General features: G+C 38.4%; 1 protein-coding gene across 1 annotated transcript in view; it reads right to left on the reverse strand.

The window, feature by feature from the left end:
• The window catches only part of LOC139727903 (dolichyl pyrophosphate Glc1Man9GlcNAc2 alpha-1,3-glucosyltransferase-like), an 82,386-nt gene that overhangs the window by 44,055 nt on the left and 17,124 nt on the right, over positions 1-21,207 (reverse strand). Inside the window, exons 2-3 of the mRNA XM_071638874.1 lie at positions 2,296-2,374; positions 166-359 (exon numbers count right to left, since the gene is read on the reverse strand). Of these exons, the coding sequence (XP_071494975.1) occupies positions 166-359; positions 2,296-2,374 (273 nt within the window). The remainder of the gene's footprint in view (positions 1-165; positions 360-2,295; positions 2,375-21,207) is intronic.

Here is a 21,207-nt window from a genome sequence, read left to right on the forward strand (position 1 = left end):
ACGGTAATACAGTACATACATGCATGTAATACCGCCGGTACACATAAAATGTTGGAGAACCTGACTATAGTGGCCACCTGTCTGTAACAGCCACTCTTTTCATCTCCCTTGGGTGGCTGCTATAGACAGGTTTGTCTGTCACACATTTGGGCAGGTCATACGTACTCCTTGACTGCGTAGGCCAGCACGAGGTCTGTGAAGATGACGGACAGCCTCTGGAACAGGATGGTGGCCGGCGAGGCATAGTTCAGGTTGCTGACCTTCAACATCTCGGGGTCAAAGTGCACAGCCACTTTGGACAGGAGCCATTCGAACCAAGCAAAGAATGGTGGGTAATCTAGCGTCCATTCAGACGTGTCCTGTAGGGAAGGGGGATAGTGAGAGACGGGGGACTTTTGATTACATCACTGCAAATCTTCAAAATATAGTGATAAAAAAAAAGTAATATCTCACATTTTCATGCCACCTGCGATTCAATTGATAATCACATGAAATACTTAGTGCTTTAGATAGTTTACATGACAAAACTACAAATGTATGAGGGGAAAAGAAAACTGTTGATTGTATTACTGCAAATTTGCTGAACATCTGAATTCTAGAAAAAAAAAAAGACGAAGTAATATCTCACACTTCTATGTCATCTGTCAGTTGAATGACAATCACATGCAATTCTTTGACATAATCTACACTTGTACATACAAAAACTACAAATTTATTTAGGGAAAAACATGACTAATTGACTTGAGATACTGTGACAATAGCAAACAAGTGGAAGGATATACTGAAGGACAAAGGAAGAATGGATAAACAGGAGGTACATACGTAGAAGACACAGCAACAGTAGACAGGGAAAAAATGCAACTTCAGAAGGAAAATGCTTCCACTATCTACATGTAAATCAATCTTACTCGACAGCATGAATGTGTATTAGTGGCAATCATGTATTCTATCTTTTTTTTTCCTTGGGCATGTGCAATACACTGTAGGTCTAATTTCTGTAGCATCAATACATGATTTTCAAAGGGCCTTTAAAGGGATGGTATCATTTTGTTTCAGATGGGGATTCAGCTTTTAACTTTTTGCGAGAAAAGTAGAAATCACCTATGAAATATTAAGGAGCATACATACAATTCTAAGAGGAATTCAAAGTTTATTTGATGAAAATTTGATAAAAAGTTGGAAACCTGAAGCCCCATCTCAACCAAAACTATACCATCCCTTTAAACTACATAATGACAATAATAAAAAAAAGAAGTAGCAGATACGGGATGTGTTATGTATACTTTAGATTTGAATGACATGCTTTGGTTTGAAAGTGTGAACAATGATATGCATTATGCACCACAGCCAACTCCTGATGGTATGGACATACAAAACTTGCACATTTTGCTACAGATACAGACAAGGTCATTGTACTAAAGGGTACAAAAGATACACTGCCAAACATACAGGCACACACACACACACACACACACACATACACAAACTACATACGGGAAAAAAAGTGACTCCTGAAGGCAATTCAATTGCTTTACATGAAGTGGCTGGTGTAACAGTTATGAATGAATAAGCTATCAGATCATGTCTGGCGCACACAAACCGCCAACGTCAACAGCTCTTGATTGCCACCGATTTGAATTGCATGTGGGCAAACATGTGGACGATATGAATGAAATTCTCTCCTAATCTAGGTCTGTCCCAATTCCTAGTAATCGAAACTGTATGTTCCTCCTAAAGCAATCAAATGAATTGCACTACCAGATGATGGGGTCCATGACTTCAGCAATGGACAGCCATCAGAAATTAACGGACAAGCAGCTAACATGTGTGTCAAAAGAATCTACATGTACACTATATCATCTTAATTACAAGTAAAAAGAATGAGTATGTATCACAACTTTAAATGGCCTTTTTCTCTCTCTTGTTTATTTTTTTTTTGGGAAGGGGAGGGGGAGAGGGCAATTCTCTATTTTGTTAGCAATAAAAGAAAAGGAAATTGGCAACTTTCAAACTGCAGCCACTTGACAAGAAATGTGTAAATTTTATCGTCTGTCACCACTGAATGTTGCGGGCACATAGAGACATACAAAATGACGTGTACCTATGCATCCAGTACTGGATACTACAAGTACCACACTGTTTCTTCCATGTATGAATCATTGACATGAATATTCCATTAACAACATACATTTCTTGCAGTTATAAATAACAATGAATTCAATGACATTAATTACTCTGAAATCACGATAACATACAAAACAGGCCACTCACATAAAAATAAGGCATTACTCTTACCTCATAGTACCACTTTGAGACTGGAAGACTGTGTGTGATTGCCAACCAGTTTCGATGAACCTCAAAGTCCGTGGATCGACTGCAGGAATATTCGGAGAAAGAGAAATAGGGAGTTTGGATGTTGTTATTTTCATGGAGTGAACTAATATGACTTTACCTTTACACAAATGATAATAATCTATGTTGTTAACATTCAGCATTCGGGTAGTTCCACACTTGACAGAGCGTACAATGTAGATGAGGCATAAAATGTAACTTGACCTCATTATTTCCACTCAGCAAAAACAAACAAACAAACATTTCAGTTGAACAGTCCGGGAAAGAGAAACAAATGCCTTCAGTCACATAGACATGACATTCAGTCATTGTACAGCGGACAATGCAACGATTCAAGAACAGCAAGTTAAATACCTCATGTTTACGGAGTAAGACCTATACAGCTAGTGCTACATATTGTAAAACAAGGAATATTAGCGTGCATCTTAATTGTACGAATTTCGCGATAGCCAAGATTTACAAAATTAGAATGCACGTGAAAGTTCTCGTCTACACTTATATGCTCTGAATGCAAGTAGCAATTCGCGAAAATCACATGCCATGAAGAAAAAAAAGGCCGTCTGCTCCAATTCACGAAAATTTCATTCTGCGACTATATCTTGCTTTAAAGTATATTTTCTCCGGCACACTCTAAACCACCCAACAGTCTTCAGATATCCTCTTTTCTTTCTTTTTTTTTCAGGATACCCCAAGTATGTTAAATGTCTTGCTGTCCCTTGTGAGTCCGTTTTGTTGTTGTCTTGTCTTGTCTTGCTTTGTTTTTATATTCAATTTTATCTGTGGTTTTCCTCTTCTTTCTTCCTTTTTTTTTTGATAAATGCTTTCTCCTTGATGCCTAACTCTGATGGAGTGGTGGGAACCTTTCTCCAGTGTTCGCGGTACATCTGTACAGGATGTTCCGATCAATCTAATTCTTCCTCCTCGACATGGGGGAGAATGATGGTATCTTGATCAAGCGTTAAGGGTGCACGGGGAGCACGGGATGGCCAGAATTTAACTCGATCAATACGGAGTCACCAAGAAACTACTGTAGAAGGGGAAAAAGGAGAAGGGTTTCTACAGAACAACAAGAGGGAGGGGGTTAACAGGATTTTAAAAAGTGCACCATGCCCTCTCAATGTAGTACAAATTGTTGTGTAATTCAGAGTGAAGAACTTTTGGATCAGACCCAATATTCTCTACGAGTCGCCTGAAGAGATTTCGGTCTGTTGGTGCTATGGAATGTCTCCTACTGTACTCATAATAGGCTTAATTGTACAAGCCTCATCAAAATTGGCACTGGAATAGTGTAAAACCAGAAATTTTTCGTATGCATGAGACTTTTGTGAATTTCATGAGGACTCAAGATTCGCAAAAGTACAATGCACTCAAAAAAATGTTGTCTACCCAATGCATTTTCAATTCAAGTGGCAATTCAAAATAGTAACATGCTGCAAAAAAGGCCATCAGCTCCAATTCGCAAAAGTTTAATGCCATGAGCGTTCCTGGATTTACAGCGAGACATTTATGGAATGTTACGGAAGTTGAACATGCTATCATGCAACAATGAAATTAAAAGCAAGCACAAGTCATGCAAATTTGATGGGGCAATGAAATCATGGTCTCATGGTTCTCCAACCGTGCCTTTACATGTACCACGAGTGCTTAATTTCAATGCTGAATTACAAGCACGATTGCAGTTACAATTCGAATCATCATTCGTTCATGTGACCGAGGAAAAGGACTTCACGGATTCTGTGGTTTTGAATTTCAGAGCGAGGAGGGGAGGTTTGACTTACTTCCAAGTTCCCTTTAATCACTCTTGAGCTGTCTTTCTGCGGGAGTGGTTGGAAAGTCATCGTAATCTCCGCCCCCCAAAAAACACAATTGGAGTTCAATTCCGTTCACACAGTTAAATTCTGGTGAAATGTGATTGGAAAACACCTCCAGACTGTTGTTAGAAACACGATTGGAATTACATTTCAAATCACCTTCCGTGCTTCCAGTTTGCATTCACACCGCAAGAATGTTTAATTCGAAACACGATTCTAGTGATGCTTTAAATATTGCAATTGTGTTTGAAATTCAAGCAAACACAGTAGGTGTGAAAGTTAGTGATAAGACCTACACACCAAACTTGCTTTTTTTAACATGAATCACCACCAAACATAGAAACTGAGAAATAAACAAACAGACAGAAGACATAAAGACAGAAAGACAGACACAAATACAGCATGAGAGATAGACAGAGACAGAGGCAGAAATAGAGAGAGACAAACAGACAGACAGTCACACACACCTGGGATGCCAAGTTCAAAAAAATTTCATGAGTGAGATTTTCATGACTCGGCATCTCGGCACGCGAATGTGCAAGCGAGCGAGGGTGTGGGATCGAGGAGTTTTTCCGTTCCCCCCTCCCACGGTAGGGAGCTTCTTCAATTTTTAGCTCTTAATTGTGCGATCAGGTGCATACTTAAGTGAATATTTTTTACTTATTTTGAAAGACAAAAGGGAAATACACCTACAATTACAACTATCATTTTAATCCTTTGAGCTATGCTCATTATTATAGGCCCAAGCTGCAGACTTTGCTCGATGTGTGAGAAAAATGGGTGCCATGCGTGAGATCGTGAGACGGCCCCTAAATGCTTGAGTCTCACCCAGAATGCGTGAGACTTGGTATCTCTGACTCACACACACACACACACACACAGTGAGAAAGAGAGTAAATGTGTGAGAGAGTGAGAGCAGAGAGGAAACAGAAAGATAGGACATCAGTACCGAGACCACATTGAGGGCGCTCTCCACACTGAAAGTGGATTAAGTCCCTTGGGAGCTGTACCAGTTGATACCAAATCACAGAAATAATTGGTCTCCTTGCATACAAAGGTTGGTAAAACTCCACTGATCTCACCTAATGTCAGGGTAAATCCACACAATCTCTGTTTAATTTACAAAATGCACTAGGATAAAATCCCGTTTTAAAACAACACGCAAAAAAGTATTGCTCTCGATCTTTTTTTTTGTTTTGTTTTGTTGGTTGTGCGTTGTATCTTTGGATTTTTTTTAATGTGTGTGTGCTTTTTAGTGTTTTTTTGTTTTTTTTGTTTTTGATCCCCTTCTTAATTTAATTTCCATTGTCTCCATCCAGGGCAATTGCAATTTAGGGTTTTGTTTTGTTTTGTTTTGTTTTGTTTTGTTTTGTTTTGTTTTGTTTTGTTTTGTTTTCAACTGAACAATTCATCTCTCTTCCCAATGGCAGGAGGTACTACTTTGTGTGAGGATACAAACAAAATGGCTTCAGAGGAGAAAAGAGTAGAGCGTACAAATGCTTCTTAACAAGCCTTTTTTGGCAAATATGTGACACAAAGCAGTAACACATGTAGGAAAGAAAGTCATCTGAAATACATAATATCTGCTGTATTTGTCAAAGTCAATTTTAACATCTGTGCAATTAGTTGTAGGATAAATGAAGTATAATATGCAAAGAAACACAAAGGGAACATCAAAAACAAGGCGTACTAGGGATATGAATACTGTATAAGCTGTTATTTTCATGAGGGCTTAATTTTCACAAATTTTGCAAATCACCGTTGGCCTGCGAATTTAACAACACGAAAAAAATGTTGCCATAACCTTGGGATAATCATGCACTTATAATAGCCTCTTTCAGGGGTAGATCCAGGAATTCCGTAAAGGGGAAGTCTCTTTACAAAATTAAAGGGGGTGCCCGGTGCGCCCCTCTCTGAATCCGCCACTGCTCTTTGTCAATTCGCGAAAAAAACATCTCGTGAAAAATGTCCGTGGCCTCCTCATTTGCGAAAATATCTGTACATGAAAATAACAGTTTATACAGTACTTACAGTGTGAGCACAACTGTGAGGGAAAAAAATGAGTGTGAGGGGAAGGGAGAGAGGGCATCAACGCCCTCTACACTGAAAATCCCTAGGGAGCTGTACCAGGTGCGTGCACTTGATACGTAGTCACAGAAATAATTGGTCTCCTTGCATACAAAGGATGGTAAGACTCCACTGATCTCATCTAATGTCAGGGTAAATCCACACAGTCCCTGTTTAATTTACAAAATGCACTGGGATAAAGTCCTGTTTTACAACAATGATTATGTGAACTTTGTTGTTTGTGTTTTCTTTTGTTTTTGGTTTGGCTTGGTCTCTTTTTGCTGTTGTTTTGTTTTATTCTCTCCTTTTTCATTTCATGAATATCCAGTCTCCAGCCAAGTTGGGTTTTTTTTCCCCTTTCTCTCTCGCTTTTTTTTTGTTTTTTGTTTTGCAACTGAACTCTCTGGAAATGGCAGGATGAAAATATTTTCAAAAGAAAAAAAAGGGCAGAAAAAAAAGAGCAACCACACAAAACATGTAATTGTGTCATTGCTTTATTAAATATTTCATTTGATATTTGATGTATAAGATATACATTGTATACTGCCTCTTAGTCACAATTCTTTACCAGTATTTAGGAACAAAAAATGCAAAGAAACAATTGTATTCAAGAAAATAATTACAATGACAAGCAAAAGAATATGCACTTGAGACATGCACTCTGCAAAATGTTTGTTTTGGGGTTTTTTTGTCACTCCAATTCTTATTTCTTGGAGTTTAAAGGTAAATTTTGAAGAGTATACAAAAACAAAAATGACTAGCAATAGACTAGCTGATCACCCGATTATTTCCATTGAATAATCATGCTATCAATATTTTTTCCCAAAAAAATGTTATGAATGAAAGTGATATGCAATGTGTGTGCAATCAGCGAACTGATTGACATGGAATCTCAAGATCATTTGCAACGTGTATAGCTAGAACACACACATCAGTTCTGGCACTTACAGAGCAGAGCTTCAACACGCAGCTGCACAAGTGCCATATTGTTACAAAAATATGATCGGGGGGGGGGGGCGTTTCATCAACGAGTTCGTCGGAGGTTTTCACCGACAAATTTGCTATCAGCCAATCAGACGCAAGGATTTCAGTAGCTTTTAACAGTTGTCAGTATAAATCACTGATAAAAAGTTTCATGAAACGGTCCCCTGATTGATCAAAATATATACTTTCAGGGGCTATCACAGGTGAATTATGGCTGTTTTTTGTGTAGCTGTACACAAATTTGATTTTCAGCTGGGTATGGTACACTTTAAAGGAAACCAAAACCCAAAGAGAAATGTGGATTTAGTGAAAGCAGCAATATAGTAGAACACATTAGTGAAAGTTTGAGGAAAATCGGACAATCAATGCCAAAGTTATGAATTTTTAAAGTTTTGGTGTTGGAACCGCTGGATTAGGAGACTACTAGAGGTTATGGCGTCATGTGTGGACAACAATATAAAGCAAGTATAAAGGGAATTCCGCAAAAATTCATTTTTCATGATAATTACACATCCCATCAACTTGATACTGACATATGTTAAGGATACATGTAGCAATTATTCCCCTGCTTTCTGAAAGCGGTTTAATAGTCAAGTGCTCTTTCATTATGCTGGAAAAGTGAATTTTTGAGGAATACCCTTTATATTTTCTTTATATCATTGTTCACACATGACTTCACATGACATGACCTTTAAATCCCTGTTATATCAATAACAACAGCCTGATGAGGGGCTGCCAAAGTGCAACATCCAGGTAAACTTCATCTCACTTAGATATCATTGCCATGTTGCAGGAGGAGTGAAGTAAGTGATAATAAATTGGTCACGAGTTAAAAACTAGCAGAGATAGAAATGTCAGAGGTGAAAATGCCTGAGATATTGATGTACCACACTACAAGGTCAATTGAATGATGGCGGCTAGATTTTGCTATTGTTAGTGACATTTAAATACCACATTGTGACTCTTATCGATCTTCAATTTCTCGTGAAATGATACATTAAGTGGGGGTTAGATCAAACGAAAAGGCCACTTTAAAGTGTAGCTTTTGTTTGCAGGGGATTACTCACACATAATTCATCACTACTCCTTCAAAAGCTATCTAGTCCAATAAATTTTCCATCATGACCAAATGATTTCTTGATTAATAATTCATGTCCCAGTTTGGATACGTGTCGGCCCTGTCCTTTTGAACTGCAGAATATGATCAACATTTGATGTACTGGTATGTTGAGACTATCTTTCTATTTCCCCGTACATTCTTTTTTTCTCTGTCTAACTTTTTTTCAAATTATTTGTATGCAGAATGCTCGCAGTTGTACAAGCAGTGCTGGAAGAATTTATTTCAGTGAGAAGTCAATATGTCCTGAATAATCAATTGTAATTTCATTCCAATAAAGAATGACATCATATTTTGGTCTACTCATACACTGGATGTCTGCACAGAAAGATATAACAACATCAGATGACACACAATAGTTTTGAAAATCTGCTCGGACGACCTAAAATATCTCTCTCAGTCAAAGTTTGAACCATATTTTCTTTGTAATGATGGATGGAAGGTTCTGTCAACAAATATTTGTAATGGCAAAGTACTCCGGTTGAGAACAGTTGTAGCACTGCTTTAATAGTTCACAAGGTTTTTCTTTGTGTGTGTGCGGGTGTGAGTGTGTGTGAGTGTGAGTGTGTGTGTGTGTGTGTGTGTACATGTATGTGTGTGTGCATGGCCCAGTAATCTGAAGAAAATAGGAGAGAAATTATTATGAAATATATGGCTCATATTTAGATATTCCTTTGCCCACATAAGTCATGATCAGGGTATTATGAATACAATACAAGTTTTACCATGCATTTGCATTGCACAGTCCCTTTAAGCTACGATGCCATCACGATTTCATCACTAACTGTGAAAGTGAAAAGTTTCAAACACACACACACATAAAAGAGAAAATAACAAGTAGGCGATGACTGGAGTAAATCACATCCATCTCACACTCTTATATTACAAAATAAAGATAGGAAGAAAAAAAATGGTATTAATGCATCAGTAATGAAATTCAAAAAAAAAAAAATTCAAATGGCCCGGGAGAGGGCAGACCACGACAATTTACTATTTCACTAGGGGGTTACAAAATATTAAGACATCTTTCCTAAAAATTCTCTGATCACAGCAGCTGATTGGCAGAAGATTGCAAACTAAATGTTAACAAAAACTTCAGAACTTTGCGAGGAACCCCTCGTTGATGGACACAGACTGCGTCAGCTCCGGGAATGCACGGGGGATAGACAATATCATGCAAATGTGTTTATCGCAAGATGACAAAAATGCCATAGGCAAAGGGGGAATATTACCCACTGAATTATTAACTTCGCTGTTATGACATATATTCTATGATCTGTTTGAGTGTGTGTGTGTCAGCCATGGTAACATGCCTGGAGGCGAAGCAAATGTCAAAGCTGAATCGGCGATGGCATTTTCTTTCTGAGCAGCTTACCCCTATCAATTCCTTGATGTGATGAATTAATCGGTTTACCTCACAGCTATCCCGCACCCCAAAGATTTGCTAAAATCTCTTAAAGGCAGCAACCCTCTTATCGCAAAGCCTCCCATTAGATTCACACATTTGCATTTATGACCATTTGATTTTAAAAGAAAAATGCTTGTACATCGGCATTTCTATTAAGCAAGATTGTCAACTTTGCAGTTATGACCATTTAATTTGAGGGGGGAATAATAAGTTGAAAAACTTTGACAATTCAAGTTAACATTCACTGAATCTCAGAGAAAATACATGGTAAATCATTACACTGCCACTCTTAACAATTTCCTGAGATGCAGCTTCCATGTGTCTCACAAACACACATAAAATATTAAAGCAAATAACAAATCTCACTGGAATAGAAACTTTTTTACAGGTCGTTAGTTTTATGAGAAGTATCGATTGTTAACTACTACCACTACATTTTTTATGACTAAAGGAGCATTTCCTTCTATTATAGATACAAGAGATTTTAGATGAATAGTACACACCAAAAGTTTGAAAGAAGGAAAAATCACTCGAATGAATGATGTACAATTTTGTACATGAAATATTCTATGAAATTTGTAGACCTTGACAAACTTTCTGCAAAATCCATTCTGACTAAAATCTTAGCTCAAGTTGATCAAAACTGTGCATTAACTATGAATGAATGTTTCTAAAATATTGTGTGTTGGGTCTGATAGCAAACAGTCAAAGAGAAAACTAAAAGTCTGACAGTAATCACAACATTTCAATTCAGTCACTGCTCCCATGGTCGAAAAAAAAAATGTTTGTGCAACATGAATCCTCTCATGTAGTTATCCACGGTGAATAAATTCCCAGTCAGCAAGGAATCAATGACATATGAACTTGTTTGTTTGTCAAAACCACGTGCATCTGACATAAAGCTAGGCTAGCATGAAAATTTCTTACGATCAATTTTCATTGTTACCTACATTTTTGTACTATACATGTATTAAATCTAGAATTGACTTCTTAAAATGATTCTCCAGTTGTATTTCAAACTAATTTAGTACCATGATATGTTGGGGTTTTTTTGTTTTTTGTTTTTTAGATTACCCTCTAATGTCTATCAAAATGCAAAACACAAACATTTTGCCCACTGACATTTGGTATCATACAAAATGTGTTTCTTCCCCTTATTTGGCTGAAAAATATACAATTTATGACACTCAGAATACTGGCTTAAAACTGGAAGGCATGATACAAACATCCCATTACCTGTCTCTTCATCAGGCCAGACTTTGACGCAAATTCCCTTTAACCCTTAAATTCTGCAGTACTGCAGTTTTCATACTTAATAGACGGAACACCCAGTTCCTAGAGGCAATAGGTCAGCCGACACTGCTACTCAACAGGCTTTCTCTTCCCCCTCCGTCCTCCTCCCCCTCTCCCTCTCTCTCTCTCCCCTTCCTCTCAATACCCCCCCCCCCCCTCTATCTTTCTCTCTAGCAAAACACTCTCATTCTTATACTCAGATTCAAATGCACATGACCGACTTCACAAAGGTTATCCATTGCAACACCCCAAACTTTCACACAGGTTTTTTTGCCCCCGGCTTGCCTGACCTAGTAACACCTCACTGCTTCCAATTCCAATGGTGGAAATATGACAGAGCGAGAACAAGAATGAGAGAGAGACGGGAGGGGGAAAAAAAAAAAACAAGGCTCCGCAAGAGATGCACCGTCCTAGAGTGTCATGCATGCGCAACAATTAACATACCAAAATCCTGGGTGATACCTGAGTGCCTGGGATGACACGGATGCGTTCCTGTGGTTAGCCTCCCCTCCCCTCCCCCCCCCCCCCCCACTTTTATGTCTTCCCTTGACCAAAGTCAAACAGTTGCTGAAAATTGGCTGATGTGTCTTGAGGAGATTATACTTTCACAAATGCATATTTAATGACCATAAAAAAAAGGAAACCGTTGCCACTTGCAAATGCGCCCTCCGTCATGTACACACGCATACGGTATATGTAATGACTATTTAAGAAGCTCATTTTCCACCAAGGTCAAATTTTGCAGTTGTGTCACATATTTATGTGTCTTCATATATGCCCTAAATTAAAAGAGATACCTGAGCATGAATGAAATTTACAACGATCATTAATACTCTATATTTATTAACTCATAAGAAACAAAGCATACATACACGTATCTGAAGTGGACACTGACATTTCAAATGCAACAATCTGGTTGTCAACCATTATAACATGACATTCTGCTTCTGTCCAGTTGTACTGTCTTCATCAGTCACTAACAAGGTGAAGACGAGTCCTGAGAATACTCAGGCAGGTGTCTATGGAAAATGCATGTTGTAGCAAAATCAGCCTGTCCTCTAACAGGTTAAATAAACAAAAAAAATACATGTACACCAAGGGCCCATTGCATAAAAGTTACTTTTATGGTAACCATGGAGCTATGTTTGTAGCTCCATGTGGTAACTTTGCCATTCAACGGTAACTTCCATGGAATTCTTGACTTTGATTGGCGTTGAGTACTGCTGCCACATGTGGTAGTTACCACTGGATGGCAAAATTACCATAATTGTAACTTTTGTGCAACGGGCCCCATTTTTGCAGAGATATTGAAGCTTCTGAATTCCGAAGCATTGAAAGACACCACATAATTGCATCATCGGTCATTCCATGTTGCAAAATCACAGATACACAAGCTGGAGACTGACAAAGTGGGGGGAGGGGCGAAGAGGTGAGGAGGAAGAGGAAGGAAAAACAAAGAAGTTCATGTCTGGTCATGTAATCGCATACTGCCGAGCAGGCAGTAGTAGATCCCTTTCAACTCGATGAAAAGTGCTAAAGATTACAGGTACATGTATTACATCCAGCGCGGCGGTATGCATTCAGTTTTCTTGTACGGATCAGTCGCAACCATCAGGTGTGCATTTGCATCTCATACGACTTTCCACCGTCTCTATGAGGTGATGAGTGATGCGCTTGCACGCAGTTCAAATTTTTCTATTCTCAGAGATTTCTCCATGAAGGCAAAAGAAAAAAAAAACAACATTTAAAGTAAACTTGACTAATGCAGCATGATATATATTATATGTAGGCTCATTATGCTTCTACAATAGCCAGTTTTCATTTCAAAACATTTAGGGTGATATATTATTCTGTAAATGGGCAATTCCACGGTAACTGATGTTACACGTAAGGATTTTCATGAAATTGTTTACCTTGTAGTTTTGTGAATGAAAGCACCTTGGGCTTGCAATTAGCATTGATGAATAAGTTCATGAGAATGAAGAAATAGGTGGAAAGTTTTTCTCTCAAACTGCATTTCTTATCACATAGCAAGTGAAAATGTGTCGGTAACTGACGTTACGGAAAAAGGACATGGGAAATTATGGTGTAGATGTAAATGGAAATATCTCATGTCCCTGACATTTAGCCTTTATGTGTTTAATATGGCAATACACCTAGGTTCTTAGGAACAGGTGTGCAAAATAATGTGCACTTTAGTTGTCTCCTTTTACCACCATGCCAATTTCAGTGAAGGCATGACGGTAACTGACGTTACGTAACTGACGTTACGCTTACATTTGCCATAGGGTTTACACATGCAAAATCATGATTGGGAATAGCTATGTGATATTTCATAATTCTGACCATTCAGAATGATTTGGTTGATATGGAGTCATACCTTGGTTCATCAGTCATAAATACACAATGAAATGAAACAGTAGTCCATTTTCTTTGTGTTCTATGAAAACTTAAAGGTAAACATGTCAGTAACTGACGTTACGTAACTGACGTTACACATACTTTGCTGTGGGGTTTACAGAGAACTAATTTATTTAACAGGTTATTATACTGCTGCAATGTACCAGTGACAATCCCAGGCAACTACAGCAACAAATTAAAACAAAATCTAAAGACACAAATAATATTGGGTGGGCCCTTAGGGGGCACCCCCCCCCCCCCCATGCCATAGCACAGTTGGGCAAAAATAATGTAAATGCACACGAGGATATTTCTTGACATTTGTCTGAAGATTTAATTTTCATTCAACATTTATGATTGCACAGAGCCATTAATAGATTAAGCAGTTCCAAGTATGAATATATTGACATGGCTAAGGGCTTTTTTGTTTGTTTGTTTGTTTGTTTGTTTTTTAATGAACAGGAAAGTTTTTATCTACATAGAGTGCTCCACCCATAATACCTTGTAGTACTACACAAAACATGGATATTTTTGTGCTTGAAAAAAATATCAAAATATCTTCCAGGTCATGGGGAAAAAAACATGTATCAACTCATAAATATGCATAAATATGTATGAAATCTATTGTGATATATTTCTCCTTCTTTTCTTTATTTTACTCCTGATGATCTCCATCATCAATTGATTTAAATGAAAAGTGTAGCACTTTTAATATTTCTCTGTGAAGAAGAAAAATAAATGCTTTTTTGGTCAAAAGAGCATTATTGTTTTATTCCTAGCTTGAAGTAATTTAACTGTTTTTCTTTTCCTTTTCACTGATATATCACGGCTTGCAAATCCATTCGAGATACCAAGAAATCGGACTTTGCAACGAAAGAATACTAAAATCAATATAAAAAACTCTTCCTGTTCATAATTATCATGTGTTGTATTACAAAATGTCCCTGCATGAATAGAATAAAGTAATCAACAAATACACACTGTATGAACAATTTTTTTTTAAACCCTATAGAATCCTCTCTCACTTTGAGCAACATCAGTGTTAAGTTTCAAACAATAATGAGTACATGCCTTACGTACACAAGATGAGCCATGTTAACTACACCACACATTTAAGTGCAAGAGAAGAAATATCTGTTTGTGCATTTGCCTTGAGGTAGAAACTTGACTAAGCTTCCTGAAAAAAAAGAGAAAAATGCCAGCAAAAGCAAACATTGGTGAAGATTGTTAAACTGTTGGTATACAGCTGTGCAGAAGTTTGTTTGGTTTTTTTGTGTGTGTAGAAAATGTGGTTAACATGCAATCATGTCACTGATTAGGCCTACAAACTTTGGTAGCTTTATCATCTTGTAGGACTGGGAATGTACTTATTTGAGTGCATATATACTGCATGTGGCAAACTAAACTTCCAGATGATTTAACCTTAAACTTGTGCTGAATCAAAAATCGAAAGCTCAAGCCCCCCCCCCCCTCCAAAAAAAAAGAGAAAAAGATAATCATGGTAAATGAATGAATAAATGAATTTAAAAATAAAATGAAAAAAAAAATATCCATGGACATACCATGGTATTGACATCATTTCCTATGAAAGGGATTGCTGCTCTTTGTTGTAAGTTGACTTCCCAGATGTATTGAAATGGCCAAAAGTCAAAAATTTTGCCTCAGTTATAATTACTCTCATGGTAACTGACGTTACATACTCGTGTATGACGTTTCGGTAACTGACGTTACACATTTTGTAGTGTTCATTTTGACTCTCCAGTATGCCAAGTATCCTTATTTCTGGTATTAAAATAAAGGCATATGGGCATACATTAGAAATCCCAAGTTACATCATACAGCTCACTTCCTTTGATGAATAAACTTAAAAATTCCAGTTGTTTTTGGTAACTGATGTTACATCCATCATTATCAAAGTAATTAACAGTTTTTATCAAATTCTTTAAAGCTACCAGCTTTTTTTTCTATCGTGTGGTAAAAGACTTCTCTGGTAACTGCATATATATGAAAGATTGTTGTTTAGAGTACTAATAAAGTGGATATACAGAGAGTAAGTTATGCAACAATACACTCTTTTCACCATTGAGTTATAGGCATATTTTGGCAGCCATTTTGAAAATCAAAATGGCCGCTTTTATTGAAAAACATAATGATTTTTAAAACTTCAACTCAAGTACTGTCTGAAAATGTATGGTGTTTGAAACAAATATCATTTTGAATTTTTGGCACCTGTGTCCTAGTTACCGTGGAATTGCCCAAATGTGTAAATGCAAAATTTTGTATTTTATGAACACATCATGAAGTTAAACACAGGCCCTCACATCGAACAGGCTCACACTGCTTGTGTAATGTGCACTTTCATGCACCCATTGAAAACAAATTTTCACATTTTTTTTTGGGATGGTAAATTTGTTTTAATATATCAAAAGCTTATAGCAGGGATCAATGCACAGAAATGTGGTAAATAGCAGCTCATAATTTATGATAAGGGGAAAGGCTATGCTCAACATACCTGGTAGACCATGTGATGCACTGTCCCGCAATGAATCTTATTAAAGCTATGGTTGATACTCCTGAAGATTCTATCATTGCTACAATATTAATTAAAGATCGCTGACCATATTTTTACCATAAATCTATTGAATCTCAACAAGACAAATTTGATACAAACGTTCCATTGTTTTCCGATATCTGACAAAAAAATATATATCTAAATTAGTGAAAAAATGAGCAAAGAAAATGGGTTTCCATCAGGATTCAAACCCAAGACCTTCAGAGCTAGCCCGGTGCTCTAACAACTGAGCTATACGTGTAGAAAGCCCTAGTACCAGTGTTCGTCCTAGAAACCTCTAATTCTCAATGCTGGGATGGTCAGAAGCTATAGCAATGTGTATGTGCATGACACACATGCACACACTTTTAAAACATGACATAAACCCGAAGGATAATTCAACTTGGGGATGAATGAGAAGGATCACCACAGTGATGCAGCTTTTTGAGTACATAACAAATGCAAACAGAAGGAAACTGACCAGAAATGAATATAATCTATTAGTGGAACAAGGTAAGTGCCAAAATGTGTCTCGCCCATTCGCGTAGAAAAAATTAATGTTTTTTCTAACTCCTAGAAGTTCATTTACCCCGCCTATGACCTTTGACCTTATGGTGACCTTCAACTCCCAAAGGGACATTTATCAGCCAAGTTTGGCCACAAACAGACATTGGGATCAAAAGTTATGTGCCATAATCGAAACACGCTGTAAAAACTTAACATTGGGCCCTAAAAGTTTGTTGAAACCTTTCTGTAACCTTTGACCTTGTGATGAACTTCAACTCCCCAAGGGACATCTTCCATCCAAGTTTGGTCACAAACGGACTTAGGGATCAAAAGTTATGAGCTATAATCGAAAGGCGCCGTAAAAACTTAACATTGGGCCTTAAAAGTTTGTTGACCCCTGTCTATAACCTTTAACCTTGTGATGACATTCAACTCCCCAAGGGACATCTACCATCCAAGTTTGGTCACAAACAGACATATGGACAAAAGTTTTGAGCTATAATCGAAACGCGCTGTAAAGATTTAACATTGGGCCCTAAAAGTTTGTTGACCCCTGTCTGTGACCTTCAACTCCCAAGGGGACATCTACCATCCAAGTTTGGTCACAAACGGACATACAAAATTTTGTATACATCAAAAGCTATGAGCCATTATCAAAACGCGCCGTAAAAACTTAACATTGGGCCCTAAAGTTCATTGACCCCTGCCTGTGACCTTTGACTTTGAGGTGACCTTCATGTTTGTTATAATGTGTAACTTTGTATAACCACTCTTCCCTCCAAGTTTGATTGAAATTGAAGTCCTCAGTAGAGAGTTATTCAAGTTTTTGTAGCGTTATGGACGGACGGACGACGGACGACGGACGGACGGACGGACGGACGGACGACAGACAGACGCCGCAGGTGATCCGTTAGTCTCCCCTCACCTCCGGTGAGCTCGACAAAAAATAGCAAAGAAAATGAGATTCCATCGGGATTCAAACCCAAGACCTCCGGATATTAGCGAGGTGCTCTACCGACTGAGCTTTAAAAAGCCCTGGTACAGTGTTTGTACATCCTGTGCCTACTCGACCAGCATCTCATCCCAAGTAAGCAGTCAAAATAATGTGCCTTAGATACGTTTTTAAGGTATTGTCCCATGAAAGGAGTTACTAGTACTCCTCTTTACCAAGCCTTGATGATTATAAGGATGACTGTGTGCCATAATCTCTGCAAATACCATACATAATGTGCACTTGTGGGAAGGACTTGTGTGTGGGCCTCCCATGATGGTAGCGGCCGCCGAGCCACGCACGTCTTTTAGTTTGAGTAGAGATGCACTCACCGGAAAGTTGTGACATCTTCACACACAAAAGAAACCACCAAAAAAATCACAAATACATGTATATCTCCTCTTAAGCTGCATAAAGCACTATTGATTTCCTGTCAATTACTCAGAGTTCTAAAAGCCACTTGGATGAGCTGTGAATTCATGCTTTGTGTAAAGCAAGCCTTCATTTTTTTTTTTTTTAATGTTGAAAATTCCCCTGTGAGTTCAGCCAATTTACGAGACAAACTACATGTAGATGTTGTGCAACCTGAAAAAAGGACAGCCAGAGATGTACACTTGTACATGAAGTAATGTATGGTGGATCAGAGTAAAGATCTACCTCGGTAGGAATGTACAAGAAGATGAACCACAAGGTTATCATGAAGATAACTACTATCATTAACGCTATGATGAGGCACTGATTTTCCGTAATTTTTCCTACTAACTGCGAGTGCTGAGAATATAAAAGTAGTGACATGGAAGGAAAGCATGACAAATGTACATTTCATAGGCAAATTTAGGGCCTTTTTTTGCTGGGAGATATGTACCTAATCTACATGAAATGCATTATGAATTCAAATTTTCTGCAGACCTGTGATAACAGCTTACTTACAATGTATTCTTATTTGAGAGAGAATAAAAAAAAAAAAAAGGTTTGATAGTATGTCAAAACTTGCAACACATCTAGGAATGCAAAATCTACATCAACATACAAACTTTGCTTGACATTTAATGGGCTACTGCTAATACCAGTGAATATTTTGATGCTAAAAGTATTGATTAATTACGGCACCAATATCTACTTCATCAAAAATTTAAGGACACTGTTTGCTTCTGTTTTTATCAAATAGTTCAATGTCTAAACCCTGTCTTAACATACCTTTACCCTGACAATGTCAGGACAATGTCAGGACAATGTCTGAAGAACAGAATTCCTTGCCTTAGGCAATAAAACTGCAGGAGAAAGCGAGGGATACTGTTTTGACAGACACACATTGTAACTTTCTCAGGATAGGTTTCCACGAAGGGTGTGTCCACTGATGCGGCTACCTCACCCACCAGCCAGTGGCCACCTATTCTAGATTGTGCACATCTAGGTAGGCAATTGCGTTAGTAAACAAAACATGGTTACACTCACTGATCTCAACTACTCAGAGATGAGTGGTTACGGTCAATGCACGTGATTCTCTGTCTGCAAAGTTGCAATTTTGCATGTTGAGAGTATCAAAGGAATGTTACTGCAGGAGCATTCTAATAGAAAGGTTGTCAGGATAATGTCAGGGTAATGTTGGGGTAATTACCCTAGTTGACTAGGGTAGAATTTGGCAAAAGTTACTGCAATAACATCCAAGCAACATTTTGCGTGGACCATTTTAACAGGCAGGATGAAAAAAAGGATTACCCAGATGCTACCTGGACATTGTCACGGTAACTCTTTGAAAGGCTAGCGATGTTAAAATGGGGCTTTTAAGAAAGCACACATCCTGTCTTGTCAGTACTGCACCAACCGCCGCTGCTGGGCTATAAACGTGCAGTCCCTCATGCATACAGTTGCAGCACTTTAAAATCTCATTTTGGACAAACGAGATTTAAAGATATCAATATTGGTTACAGATTTTATTTCAGCTGGCAGTGTGTTCCAAATTGGGATTGTCCTTGGATAAAGTGAATGGTGGTAACAATCTTTGTTGGTCTGAATAGTATTGTAATTCAAGGGTTGATTTAACCTGGTTGCTGGTCCACTTCTGACATTCCTTTTAAGATGATTTATATTTGACGGGATTAAACGATGAGTTTCTTTATAGATCAGTGAAAGCCTGGCAATTGTGCGTCGTCTTTGAAGAGAGTCCCACTTTAGATCTTGGAGCATGTCTGTAACACTGCTGGTTTTCCTGAAGTCGTTGGTGACAAACCTAGCAGATCTTCTTTGGACTTTCTCTAAGTTGGTGATGTGGGTGACTTGATGAGGGTCCCAGATAGCACAACAATACTCTAGTTTAGGGCGTACAAGGGTTTTATAAGCTATTTCTTTGGTAGATTTAGTGCAGCTCCAGAGGTTGCGGCGCAGGAGACCCAAGATCTTGTTTGCGCCAGAGATTGTCTGATTGATGTGTCTTGACCAGGTAAGGTTATCTGTCAGATCAATGCCTAGGTAAGGATGATGTTTCACTTCCTGTAGGACGGAGTCATTCATGACATACTTGTGGTGGTGAGGGCTTCTCTTGTGTGTTATTCTCATAATATGACATTTTGGACTATTGAACTTCATCTGCCATTGTGACTGCCAATCACACAGTGCTGAGATGTCTTGTTGAAGAATATCACAGTCCATTGGAGAGAGAATATGTCTATAGAGAACCAAGTCATCTGCAAACAGTCTAACTTTCGATAGGACGCAAGATGGAAGATCATTAACGTACATAAGAAACAGTAGTGGACCCAAGACCGTCCCTTGCGGCACTCCTGAAATCACTGGTTGGCTAGACGAGCACTGGCCTTCAACCAGTACTTTCTGGGAACGATTTGTTAAAAAGTTTTGAATCCAGTCATTTGTCGATCCGCGAATACCAAGGTGGTCAAGCTTGGCCAACAGGCGATGATGAGGTACAGTATCGAATGCTTTGCTGAAATCTAATATACAGAGATCAGCTTGCCCCTTTGCGTCAAGAATTTGTGCCAGGTCATCAGTTAATCCTGCCAGCTGGGTTTCGCAGGATCTCCCTTTTCTAAACCCATGTTGGCTGTCACTAAGAAGGGAGTGCTTGTCCAGATGACTCATAATGTTGCTATGGAGGATGTGTTCAAGTTGTTTACATGCAATGCAAGTAAGTGACACAGGGCGGTAGTTGGATGGTAAGGACCGATCGCCCTTCTTGAAGATTGGTGTGACATAAGCGCTTAGCCATTCCTTGGGAAGCGATCCGGAATTCAAAGACTTTTGGTATATCTTCTGGAGTATTGGGGCAGCACTTGAAGCGCATTCCTTGAGTATACGGGCTGGTAGGTTATCGGGACCTGTAGCCTTGTGGGCTTGGAGGTTTCTGAGGAGTTTTTCTACCCCTGATACGGTTATGATAACATCAGGCATGTCAGGAACCGTACTCTCACCCAGGTCTGGGACGGAGGAAATGTCTTCATTTGTGAAATTCGAACAAAACTGTTGATTAAGCACTTCCGCCTTTTCCTTGGCACTTGAGACAATCTTTCCCATAGATGACAATGAGCAGACACCAGTGGCTTCTCTGCGTATAGCTTTAACATAATTCCAAAAAGGTTTCGTGTTCTTGTTTTGAAGACTTGACCCTATATCCCTAACATAATCACGATGAGATTTTCTAATCTGCCTATCAACTTTCCTCCTTAGAATTTTGAACTCATCCCAAAGTGCAAAATCGCCTGACTTTCTGGC

Source organism: Diadema antillarum, unplaced genomic scaffold (genome assembly GCF_040938485.1).
Source record: "Diadema antillarum isolate AM-2024a unplaced genomic scaffold, OU_Dant_1.0 seq00000160_RagTag, whole genome shotgun sequence".
NCBI classification, from domain to species: Eukaryota; Metazoa; Echinodermata; class Echinoidea; order Diadematoida; family Diadematidae; genus Diadema; species Diadema antillarum.